The 12,672-nt window shown below is 41.4% G+C and overlaps 1 protein-coding gene across 1 annotated transcript in view; it reads left to right on the forward strand.

Annotated features, from left to right (window-relative positions):
* Positions 1 to 12,672, forward strand: part of LOC122778750 (teneurin-3-like) — a 128,258-nt gene that overhangs the window by 10,923 nt on the left and 104,663 nt on the right. The window contains exons 3-4 of the mRNA XM_044040847.1: positions 7,008 to 7,508; positions 9,943 to 10,218. Coding sequence (XP_043896782.1) covers positions 7,238 to 7,508; positions 9,943 to 10,218 — 547 coding nt within the window. The 5' untranslated portion in view covers positions 7,008 to 7,237. The remainder of the gene's footprint in view (positions 1 to 7,007; positions 7,509 to 9,942; positions 10,219 to 12,672) is intronic.

A 12,672-nucleotide genomic window follows, 5' to 3' on the forward strand; every position in this document is an offset into this window, starting at 1 on the left:
ACCAGCGTCAGACGAGGAAAAGTGAAAAAAACAAAAGACAACAAATGAAAACACTGAGTCGAACGCAGCTTTTTGGAGATTTGCTTTATACACAGTCACATTAGCTGTATTTGTCGTCTAAAAGTGCTGAAACTATGAGGGATAAAGGCTCCGAGCTTAGTGAATAATCTGAAGTGGCTCTATCAGAGATTTTCATCACTTTAACTTGTGAATATTGTGCATCATACACGAAGACAAGGGACTTAGTGTGGTGCAGGATTTCATCATCCTCTCCCTGCTTGCAGTAAGCTCATCCGTCACTAAGTTTGCTAAGGATATAGCTGCCACTGAAATTTAATTGCTGGTAAATGCTGTGGTGATTTTGTTTGCTCCTTTCTCCCCCAACTCACTCGCTTCCTTTCTCTTTATCTTTACCCAACAGGCTCTTCAAAGGTCTGTTATTGCACACCATTTTAGAATTAAGAAAAATCCAGTTTTAGTTTTATGCAAAAAAAAAAGAAAAAAAAAAGAAAAAGACGTCCTGTACTCATTTAGGATCAAAGTAACTGACAAGAAAACAAAGCAGTCGTTGATCAGATCTTCTGGAAACTGATACATGAATAGAGCGGCTAATCACAAACAATCATTTTGACTTTGATTGTCGCTTATTTTTAGGTAATCGTACCCCGAGTTCCTGTTACAGTTCAGGCACCGAGCCCGTGTAAAGAACGGAACACAATCTGGTTCAGATGGCATTCAGAATTCATAGAGTCTGGGCAACGTGATACAGACAAACATTTCTGTGTCTCCAAAATCTCTGGTGTCGAGGAGAGGGAGGGGAGACAGGCAGCATCTGATGGAGCACTGCACTGGTTCCCCCTCTCCCCTTCTCCAAGCGCCGGGAGGCAGAAATAAAAAGAAGAACTGAAGAGAAACTGAAAGAGGAGAGGGAGAGGGAGAGAGAGCGAGAGGGAGGAAAGGGAGAGAGAGACTCGACAAGATGAATTATGCAAAGCTGTCAGAGGCGGCTATTGTTGGAGGTGCTGGCTGTGTTAAAGAGAGCCAGCCCTGATCTCCACCAGCTCCATCAACCACTCTCTCCACTCCCCATGGCTGATAGTCTGATCTGTGCTCCGGCAAATGGCCAACAACAAGATGAGAGGAGGATGGGATGGGGGGGGGGGAGAGACCAGCCAGGCCCACATGGTGACAGGTGGATTGTCTTGGAGGGACACAGCAATGACGACAAGTACAATCTTTATTATGGTTATTTACAGAGGTCAGCGACGGGGAGATCGGAGCTGATACGTACGACGGCCCCGCAGAAATATAATTATCGAACAAAGGCTTAGTCGAGAGTTGCCATTTCAGCATTCTGGTCAGCTGTGGCTACTCCTGTGTTGTAAAATGCTTTGTCTGCTGAAGTCTGGCATGTGTGCCAACGCAGTCAAACTGCTGTGTTTGTTTCTTTCATTAGTCTCGTCAGTTCCAGCGTGGAAGTTAAAACAATGTTCATTAACACTTGTTTAAATTGCTTGGATAAGATGCTGCTAATGGGCTAATTTATTGTTGCCATGAGTGATTATTATGATCTTTACTTCCAAAGTTTAACTTTTCTATTGACAATGTCCAGTCTGTGGCTCAAATATCACCAATATCGACACTGTTAAATGTTATATTTTGTTGTATTGATGTATTTGACGTGTGTGATACATAAACACTCTTCCATCCTAGTCGTGTGTGTAGGACCACAGCTGATTTGCAGTCGTCGTCCCTGGTTCGTACCACTCGCCACCAAACGTAGTGCAGTTACTTTCACAGTTCATTTAATGGCACCAAATCCTTATTGCATTTTCAATTGCTCTGATGCTTTAATCAATGGTAACTGTTTGTGTTTGGGACTTTCTGAGACGCAGATGATTAGTGTCCCGCCAGCCTGAACCAAATGACCTCCACTCGTTTCATCAGATGCTTCTTTTTTCTTTTCTTTCTTTTTTTAGTCCATAATGTAAGAATCTGAAGTGTTTAAAGTGAGACTGAAGGGTGAAACTTTTCTTACCCAGAGAAGAGGATGTCTTCCTTCCTTCATTCATTCATTCATGCATTCATTGTAAATTCTGCTTCAAAATCCACACACTAGCTGGTTTGTTTCATCTGCTGGAGAAACATGGCGGCAGCTTCCATAATGCAAAGATCCTTGCCTGTGTAAGGCTTGTTTTATAAGGACAGTTTTCATTGTAAAGCAATTATACAAACAGAGTTATGGGCAGTCTGTTCAGAATCTGCCCTTCTAATTGTTCCTTTAAGTGGATCTGTTGATTTATTAAAGAAAGTTTACTGCTGTATAATTGCCTCAGTGATGATGCTGGGTCATTTTTTTGGAAAGATTTGACTCCGCGATGCAGACGCAGTTCATAATTGGCTAATCAGGACAGTCATCCACCAGGCAGTGGCTCTGCATGTAGCATGGATCCACTTTCTAAGGGGAGACTGAATGTAAATGTCACCGTCTCTGCGAGGTTACACTGTGGGCGTCTTCACAGATTGATGACTACATAAAATCACCACCTCACCCCGCCCCCTATTTAAAACCATTAAAAACTTATTTTCCGCTAACCATGAGTAATGGTTTTGAAGTGTTTTGTTTATTTCATGAGGGAATGATTGTGCTCTGCTCTGCACTTTGAAAGGGGGGTGGGGCTAAGGTGTAAAACCAAAAAAAAAAAAACCCAACAAAAAACAGTTTTTCTGTGATTGGTGAGAGCAAATGTTAGAAATGTCACACTCCTTACCCAGGGGCTCCTTGATCAGCTGTTAACACCCCCCTTCTCTATTTATGTCGTACCAATTTGAGCCAAACTAGCCAGTAGGCGGGCATGTAGAATACTAACGAGACATTTCATGCTCTCCAGGAGAAGTGTTTTCTGTGGGAGAGATGGAGGCTCGTTGCTGTGTGTGTGTTCATGTATGTTACATGAACACAATGTCCTAGAAATAAAGGGTGAATGCCGTGCATCCAGTGCAATTCTTTTGCTCATGTAGACTTAAATTTCCAATTAGAAATTAGCATAAACTAAATCTATCACTGCTTACTTGAGAGGGGAAAAAGATGTTTCATAAAAAGACTTGAGAATCTTGCATTTTATGACACATTGTTGAATTATGTCACGGTGTTTGCTTAGTCACAGATGAACAAGAGTTAATGAATATTGAACTTACATGACGGTATAAGATACTTTATGAAAGTGTATCAGCTTCAAAAACCATTATGTTTACCAGGACTTTCCTGCACACAATTCAAAACCAACACCACAACATTGATTTTCTAATAATTCACATTATAGTTAGTGTGTAATTGTCACAAATTCATCCTGCCGGACCCGATCGGACCCTGTTGTGGTCTGATTCTGGCCCACGGGCCATACATTTGACATTCCGGTAATATGCACTTAATTTTGGGTTTACAGAATAATATCATATTTAATTTGTTTCTTTTTCCCGATATTCAATACAGTGATTTTGTATATGTATGTAACATATAAATATGTTTTTTTTAAAATAAATATTACCACATTTTATTTATTTATTTCCCTATTATTGTTAATTATTTAGCCTTAGTTTGTGTGATAGAGATTAGTGAATTAGTTCGCTGACGCAAGTCGATGCAATTGCAGCACTTGCATCACTTCATTATCCTGAATTTGTCTGTAATGGATATTATATATATACATCACATCCAGTTCCCCGAGTTTGCTCGAATTGTTTGACCAACAGTTCAGAACTATAGGACGCTGCGTTAATGATGATGTAAAACTGATTAATGCTCTGTCTACTGGCTGATCAATTATTTGACTGTTGTGTTGCAGCGCCAGTTAATTAACTTATCAGACCGGCAGCGCTTCAAAAAAAGTTGCTTCATTCTGCTTAAAGCATCAAAAAAAAACTCATTTTGCTTTTGTGGTTTTTGATGAATATCATATTGAATTCCATTTGATATAATGAACTGTGTAATGTGAACCAATAACGGCATTTATAAGGTTTTCTATTTGGTTGTTTCCTTAAAAATATCCTCAAGTTGGACGCATGAAATACTCATGTTCTAGTTTTGGATGGATAGCATACGTGTCCGACATGAAACAAGTAAATCTCACTTAGGTCCTTAAAAGTTCTCCGGCTTCGCCGAGAGCCAATTGACTTGGACGCGTTCGGCTACAGCATATTATACAGATGGTTTATAGTTTATGCCTCGAAGAAGTGCAGAGGTGTAGGACGGCACCGGGCGTCGGGGGGACTGTTCTCAACCGGCATGGGAGTCGTTTGGAACGCGTGGGGCAGCGCTGCGTAGATCATGAACTGTCTTTTTTCCCCCCTCTGCCTCGCCGGCTCACCAGAGGACCTCTGTATGACACTAATTCTGCAGTGTCGACTGTTCCACTGAGCGTTCACGGGTGACCGACTGTCTTGATTCAGCCGCATGATCAAGACTAAAAGGCGAGCGGTGTAGAAGTGAGCGGTGGGCGGAAAAGTTACGAAGAAACATGGATCGGTGGAAGATTTTGTGCTTCTGATGAGCTGTGGTAAAAAAGAGGGCAGGTCCGTAGAGGAAAGTGGGGATGTTTATACGGGGGACATGTCTGTCCACTTAAGGGCTTATAACCGATTATGGCACCAATCTAATTTCTCCTGTAGTGGAGGCTTGTGGCTCGGTGGGCAGTGTGAGCCCTTCTTTCTGCCCGGGGGGGGAATCTCTTTACAAGTCCATAAAGACGAGGGCATCGTAATCAGGGAGGCTTCTGGGCGTGTCCGCCTGTACTCATCCTGTACATGAATCTGCCAGTCTAGACGTGTGTGTACAATCCTAAAAGGATGAGATACGAGCGCGATGCAGCGCGTGTGTGGTTGGAGGGAGTGTTTGGAGTCATCTGTCAGGGTTACAAGAGAGTGTGTCACTGATTGCATCTCAGCCCATCGGGGGAAACAGAATGATAACTAGCAACTCTGTGAGAAACTTAAAGTTAAAGAACAGCTCACTATTTTCATTATCCCCAAAAAAGCCTTTATCCCTGAATTCTTGCCACAACTGCTCTTAGTTTTTTGGGGAGACTCTCTCCGGGGGCCCGGTGCTATCTTGCACTTCTTACACTATCCTGGCTTCATTGCGAGGTTTTGATGCTTGATGTGAAATGAAGTGGATGTCATTTGGGGAAACCAGGAGTCGGATACTCTGTAGTCTTGTGTGTGTGTGTGTGTGTGTGCGTGTCGGGAGGTAGTGGAAAATGGCTGGTAATAAACACTTCTGACACACCGGGGCTCTCATCCACATTCCACTCAAGGTTTTTTTTTTTTGCCGTGTTTTTCTTTTTCTTTCAGCAGATTAGTCACATTCTCGTACGCCTCGTCCACATTTGAATGCACCGTCTCCACCTGCGACAGTCAAGGATTCGAACGCTCGCATATCTAATGTGTTCGGCGAGCACGCGGCCAAATCGCTGTTTTCCAATGCGAGGCACATCGCTCACCGCTGCGGTCGGAGAGGGTGAGAGAGACAGCACAGGGTCACGGGCAGTGTTATTGACTGATAAATCAAAAGGTGATGTACAGGTTTGTGTCTGTGATAGAAATACTGTGTCATATCATTGTTATTTTATGTCGGAGTTCTCCAATACCCTCTGAACCCACATGAATCAGACAAATGTATATGCCCCGGTTGAGGTATCGAGACAAGTATTGATCGCACTGTACGTACGATACCACACATGAACATGCATTTGTTTTATTGAATTATCCTCTCCTCATTATCTATTACTGGGAAATACAACATTATATCATTGTTATTTTGTGTTGAAGTTCTCAACTTCATACAGGAGAAAACTGAATAATTACAGTAGTTTTGTAATTAACTTCACCTTAAAAATGATTGAGCACCTTGATTTTTGAGGTTCCAATCACCTCCATTGTGTTTGAATGGAGGAAGAAATGTGACACTCTCAAATAAATGAATATCTTTTACATCAATTAGCTGCTGTGTGCTGTTTTATTTTTCAAATGTGTGTTCAGCAGGGTAAAAAAAAAAGAAAGAAAGATGATTGACTCCTTTCCCATTTTGAATAATGAGTTACTGTTTTTTTGCCCCTGCACTGAATCATGCCCAACATCACAAATGCACCATTAACTGTCAAACAAGTGACAATGTGGCGATGGTTCCACTTTTCCACCGTCTTTCACGTCACTCCCTCTCTCCCAAACCTGGCGGTGACTAATCGATTTTTACAGCATCACGTTGGGAAAAGCTGCAGCGTCAGTGGGCTGTAATGCGGGCTGCCAAAATAAAGTAGGAGAAGAAATATAATTGTATAATTAATTTATACACCTGGGTGCCATGTATCCATCACTGCCAATTGGAGCTTGAGCCATTAAAATCCTGCATCTATTGCAGAGACATTTGACCTGGAAGTGAATGCAGTTTGTGTCCATTCCCATTTAAAAAAGTGCTTTAGATTTTGCTTTAGATGCCAGAGAGGCTTAATTCCTCTCCAGGTATTGAGTCACTAAAGTATTTCTTATTTATTTTTAATATCATCATTTAAATTCTTTGTACATGATCTGACTCTGGGTCAAAATTACAATTCCATCTGAGCTAGCGTGATATGATTGTGTCCAAAAAGGAGCCCACCACTGTGATGTGTTGTCTAATTGATTGCTAATTTCAGGGTCATGCTCCAACCTGTGAATGTCTCACTGAAAGAGTAGTTGGAGTTTTTTTTGTGCTTTTGTCTGATGTGAAAATCGTGCGATTCAAAATCGACTCACTGCAGATGAACTTGATTCTGAGGCTAAAACAGGCGAAAAAAAAAGTCTTCTTTAAAGAGAAGTCGTGTATGGCAAGAGTTCACGGGTGAGGTTTCAGAGATGGGGTGGAGGTGGGGTGGAGCGGCGGGGAGGGGATAAGTGTGTGCTTTTGAAGATGAAGCAGATGGATTAGTGTTATCTGAGCTCCTTGCTTCCTTTCCTCTTCTCTCTTTCTCCAGGTAGAGTGGGTGGAGGACTGAATGGACTGAAGAAGTGACCCGCAAAGGTTCAGAAGAGGGGAGGGGAGTTTCAGGAGAAGGGAGTCGGTACAAGACAAGGATTCACAACCAGAGGAGGAGGAGAAAGAAGTGGGTTGGAAGGGGGGGGAAAAAAATAATCCACTAGCGAGTGTCTTAGGAGAGCAACGGTGGTGAAGGGGAGGGAGGTGGATACCCAGCATGCGGGCAGCATGGAACGGGTGAGGGAGCAGCGGCCTTTCTGCTCGCTGTCCAAGAACCAGAGAGACAGAGAGAGGGACTACGAGAGAGACCGGGACCGGGAGCGCCGCTACACTGCCTCCTCGACTGAGCAGGAGGAGGGATCGTGCCGTGTGCCCACTCAGAAATCCTACAGCTCCAGCGAGACGCTCCAGGCCTTTGACCATGACCCGACGCGAATGCTGTTTGGAGGCCGAGTCAAGGAGATGGTGCACAAGGAAAGTGCAGAGTACAGCAGGCCAGGTCAGTACGAGTGACGATATGTGTCCTTCAGTGTGAGGTGGTTATTCAAACGTCGTCAGGAAAGGTCATTAAAACAGCTTTAAAACAGAGCAAAGATATCATATTTATCACATACTTTTGCATATTTTTAAAAATAATAATCACAATTAAAAAACACTACAGGTAAGAGTTGCTCCTTCTGCTCCTTCAAAACATTGTTTATGTTTAAAGTCTGAACGTTATATTATCTGTACAGCTGCATATTATGGTATGGTATTTATAAATGGTTAAAAAAAAAAAGGGGTCATTTTGCGACACGATTCATAATTGGTGTGACTGATCAGTTTTGCATCTCTGCTGTTATTTCCATGAGGAAACTCAGTGATCCGATCACAATGCTTTGACATTTTTCAGGTGTCTGTCATCAAACGAGACATTTTATTTTTTTTTCTCCTCAAAGGAGCAAGATTTTCTCAGCAGGTGAATTCCTGCAGCACTGCAGAATTTCATCACCGTGGTGTTTTGCCACACGTTTAAACCCACGTGAACAACTGCAGTGTCTCTTGTTTTGGATATTGCACTTGGTCCTATTGCAATGTTGATTATTTTTGTAATTAATTGTGCTGCCCTTGTACCCCGACAATAGAACTGTTTAGTTCTCAGTTATATATATGAAAATAAAGAAGCTTATAGTCTTATTTCCCAAAAGGGGAAACGTTTGGTAATAAATTAACTTTGGCAGACCTCAGTATTTACAATAAACAAGTACATTATTGGACAGTGAATTGTGGAACGTTGTTAGTAAATGACCAAGGATTCTGCAGTCTTATACTTCACCTTATACCAGTGTGTCAAACACAGTTGAATAATGGGATAAACAAAAGCATGTGATCCCAAATTCTCTGGTAGAACCTCACATTGAGCTTAAACAAATCATGCCCTGCTGGACTGTGTTAGAATAAGTTCAGCAAATAACTCTGGGCTCAAAATGGCTGCTGCAAAGTGCTCTGATTCCTGTAATTAAAAAAAGTTTGAGTCGTTTGTTCCGTTTTTATGGCACTCCTCTGGCTCATAAGATTGCAATTAGAAAATCTATCCGTTACTCCCCTTACATTTTCTTGGTGCTAATTGGTGCCCGTTTTAGAATTAATGGGCTCGTGATGAAGTCATTGGAAGAATGCTACGCTTTCTCCATGTCATTTATTTATTTATTTATTTATTTATTTTATCGTATTCAAATCTGGACATTTTAATGTTAACGACTGTTTCTCTAATCATCACAGTGGATGTTGGATGTCGACGTGTGATCACGTGGAAATGGAACAGGAGCAGACGTTTGCACAGATAATCAGAGATAATCTGCTCTGTCTGTGCCTGTGTGCTTGTGGGATGTATTGAAAATATCAGCATTTAAATATCATTTTAATATATGGTGTTTATATATGTGTGTATATATATATATATATATATATATATATATATATATATATATATATATATATATATATATATATATGAATGCACAATACAACACTTGAATGCAAAAAAAATGCACTACAAAGGGACAAATAACAAATAACTGGAAACTAGTATTAAAAGTAAAGTAAAGAGATAAAGATTAACTTATTTATGTTGTTTTTTTTAGCTCAAATGACTAAAAAGTATGTCTTTTGACCAGATGTCTTAATTGCTTTGGCATTTTAAATCAATAAAGATATAAAAAGAAGAGGTTGGAAGGGTTTTATTTCAGGTTAATTACAGAAGAAGCACAATTGTTGTGGTTCTATTGTTACATATCTCATCCACCAGTCAATAAAACTGGATCTTCTGAAAAACTAAGAATAATATTTTTAATATTAAAAAAAAAACTTGTGAATTTTAATTAGATGTTTGTGTTTATAAGTGTAAAAAAACAAAAACGAAAAGAAGATAAATAATTAAATTTGCTTTAGTGTCTTTGAAGGCATGGCAGGCTGTTATTTTTTATTTCCAGTCAACACCCGAGCCTTAAGTAATGAGCCTTGACAAACAAAAATAAAACAAAATTATGTTGATGATTTACTGCGACGCAGCGTGTGTCTGATTCACTTCATGAAAAATAAAAAAAATAAAAAAGAGGCATTGGTTTTTTTTTATGTGTAGTTAAACTCAGCATGCTTCTGTTGGTTCTAAATGTCTCACAGACCTGGGAAATGTTCAAATCTTCTCTTTTTTTATTACTCAGGAGCTTCTTTTATGAGTTGAGTTAAAGAAAACACTCTTTGGCATCTTGATATAAGATGAGTTGATGAGTATTAAGCAGCATTGGGAGGATGTTGTAATGGCTTCGGTTTAACAACCTCCCCCCCATGTCCCACAGGCTCATAGGTTAAGTGTTTTTTTAAGCGGCCCCGATCTCGGCCATTAACCGCGTTGTTGCTTGGTTTGTTAACTTTACAACTTCTGTCATTCACAGGGCAGACATTTTCACTGAGGCAGCTCGGGATATGTGAGCCCTCGTCTCGCAGAGGCCTGGCGCTGTGCCCTGAAACGGGCCTCTCTCACCCACTCAGCAGCTACTCCAGAGGACCGCTCGCCACCGAAAACCATGAACCTGTATCACCGGAACGTACCATGACTCTTTGGGGAACGGGGGCCAAGTCTGGGCAGAATTCATGCCTCTCCAGCCGCTCTAACTCGGCGCTCACGCTCACTGACACGGAAATGGACAATAAATCGGACAATGAGATGGGTGAGTAGGGCACACTTACCCCCGTCTTTTATCTTTAAAAAGCTGACTTGTTTGCGTCCTCATGCTTCCGTCGCTTTTCAAAGGGGAGAAATCACTATGTGGTAAAAAGGGCTAGATTATGTGCTAGTGCTGGAGACAGGCTCCCGATTGGCTGGCGAGAGTGGGTGTGCGGCGATTGGTGGAGCCGGTATCTGGAGAGGCATTTTGCAGCTGCCTTTCTGTGGATCAAAGGCGTAAGTCCTTGCCGCATGCGGAAAAGAATTTGGCCTTCCAATTGAGTGGTTGCTAGTCACCTGGTCCCTCTCCACAGGAAGCAGAGGAGTTTGATAAAGTTTCCCCATGGGCTTGCGCCTATAGTCAAAGATAGCTTTGTGTGAGATTGTGCTTAGAAATTCTTCAGTGGTTGACTGGACATGGACAATAGCTGATTAAATTGTTTGAAGTGCAAATTTGATCACGCTGGAAACCTAAGATGGAGGACTGAGGGTTTCTTTCTTTTTATTTTTTTTTTTAAAAGGGCAAACCTTTTGAGGCGATGTGTATATACAGCCGCTGCATATGTGCATTGTTGTTAAACTCTCTGCGTACCACGGCTTCCTGAAAGCTCACTCTGTAAACATCTTCTTTAAAGCGGCATTCATCCCTGCTTTTCAACAGTATTCCTTCTTTCAGCCCCTCTGTAATTAAAAGCATTTAATCTTTTCAGCCTCGTTTCATTCACCACTACGTTCCACCCTTTATAGATTTTATCCTCTCGGCTTCATACGTTTTGAGCACAAATCTTTAAAAAAAACATTGCTTTCCGACAGTGAGGGCCCCTGACGTTGTACATCACTCACTTACATCTCAGTGTGAGTCAACACATGTCCAATTCAAACCCTTCCGATGTATGCTTGTAATTATGTTTTTAATTTTTTTTTTTTTAAGAAAGTGATGATCTCAGAGTGGCAGGCAGTTAAAATAATTAGCTTTGATTACACTTTCCTGGGAAGAACATTTAAGGGAAAAAACAGTCTTCGCGTTCATGTGCTATCAATTCTTATTCTGACAACATTTGCTACGTTCTGACATTTGAGACAAGTCATTTTCTTAATGGCAGCATTCATCACAGCGAGCTGTCCCCGGGTGGCGTTTGAGTTTGGGTGGCGGCGGCGGCGGCCGAGTTAGTCTTTCTCGCCTTTTTTTCAAAATGCCAGCCCGAAATTCAAACTCATGTGTTTGCTCCAGCGTCTGGCCTTTTCCTTTAGTCCGACACACTGTGTACATTTTATGAGTCACTAAAAGCTGGGCCCAACCACAGGGGGGGGTGGCAGTAAACATGACCCTCACCTCCTTAGTGCTCATCTCCAGTCACATTTCTTGCTCCACATACCGAGCATGAATCCGAATCACGGGTCACCGCTCCATTCTGCCGGACACAAGGCGTCTGTGTGCCGTGTGGTTTTCTATTAAGTCTTGATTTTACCTGAACTCCACCGCTTCAGCTGCATGGACACACACACACACACACACACACACACACACACACAGTCTGGTTACCATGACTTCAGAAGACTTTCATTTCCTGGAGACTTATTCTACCTTTAACCATAACTACTACTGAACTAACCCACAGATAAGACATTCCCTAGCCAATTCTCTTACTCTTAACTCTAACCCTTTAACGCGAGCGCATAGCAGACGACGCGTTTGCGCAATTTGCATTACCGTAATTACGCGACGGTTTGTGCTATGGGAAAAATTCCAACGGTTTCTGAAAGCTGAGAAGTTGCAAACCGATGCCAACGTGTGGTCATTACGGTAATTTCACTCACACCGGCAAATCAGCGTCTTTGCGAGGAGAGAGTTGGACATTGACACAAAAATTCAAACAAATGTTATTTTAAATACGTTTCATACCGTTCAGATTTCAAATTTAACACGCACAATCTGGTCTTCATGTACAACTATAGTGATTTTTCTAAATAAATAATTAAATTGTTAATACAATATTTCAATGTGCAGTGAATTGTAAATAACGGCTAGATATTGGAAGTTATTCTGGGAAAAACGGGCAAAAGCACTTTTCATTTTCTGGCCCTTAGTCCAGACAGGCATTTTGAGGCTGTTAAAGGGTTAACCATCTCAGATAAATGCCAAACCCTAACCTAAAACCAATTCTACCCCTGAAACTAAGTCTTAACCCTCAAAAAGCAGCTTAAATGGGTGACAGAGCGAAACATCCCCACATGTCTCTGATTGGCTGCCTTTAGTCCTCACTTTCATTGTCTCACTTTCATTCATTACAGAGAAAAGAAAAACCTGCCAGGTCTTTATCCCAGAGGCTAGAAATGTAACTGCTACAACCCAAATTCTTTTTTTAAAGAGTACATTTCTGACTTTTAATTGCACATCATTTTTATCAAACTGCTCTGGAGCGGAAATTTAAAATGTGCTTTTCTGAAGTCATTTTCC

The sequence above is a fragment of the Solea senegalensis genome, linkage group LG12 (assembly GCF_019176455.1).
Source record: "Solea senegalensis isolate Sse05_10M linkage group LG12, IFAPA_SoseM_1, whole genome shotgun sequence".
Classification (NCBI taxonomy): domain Eukaryota; kingdom Metazoa; phylum Chordata; class Actinopteri; order Pleuronectiformes; family Soleidae; genus Solea; species Solea senegalensis.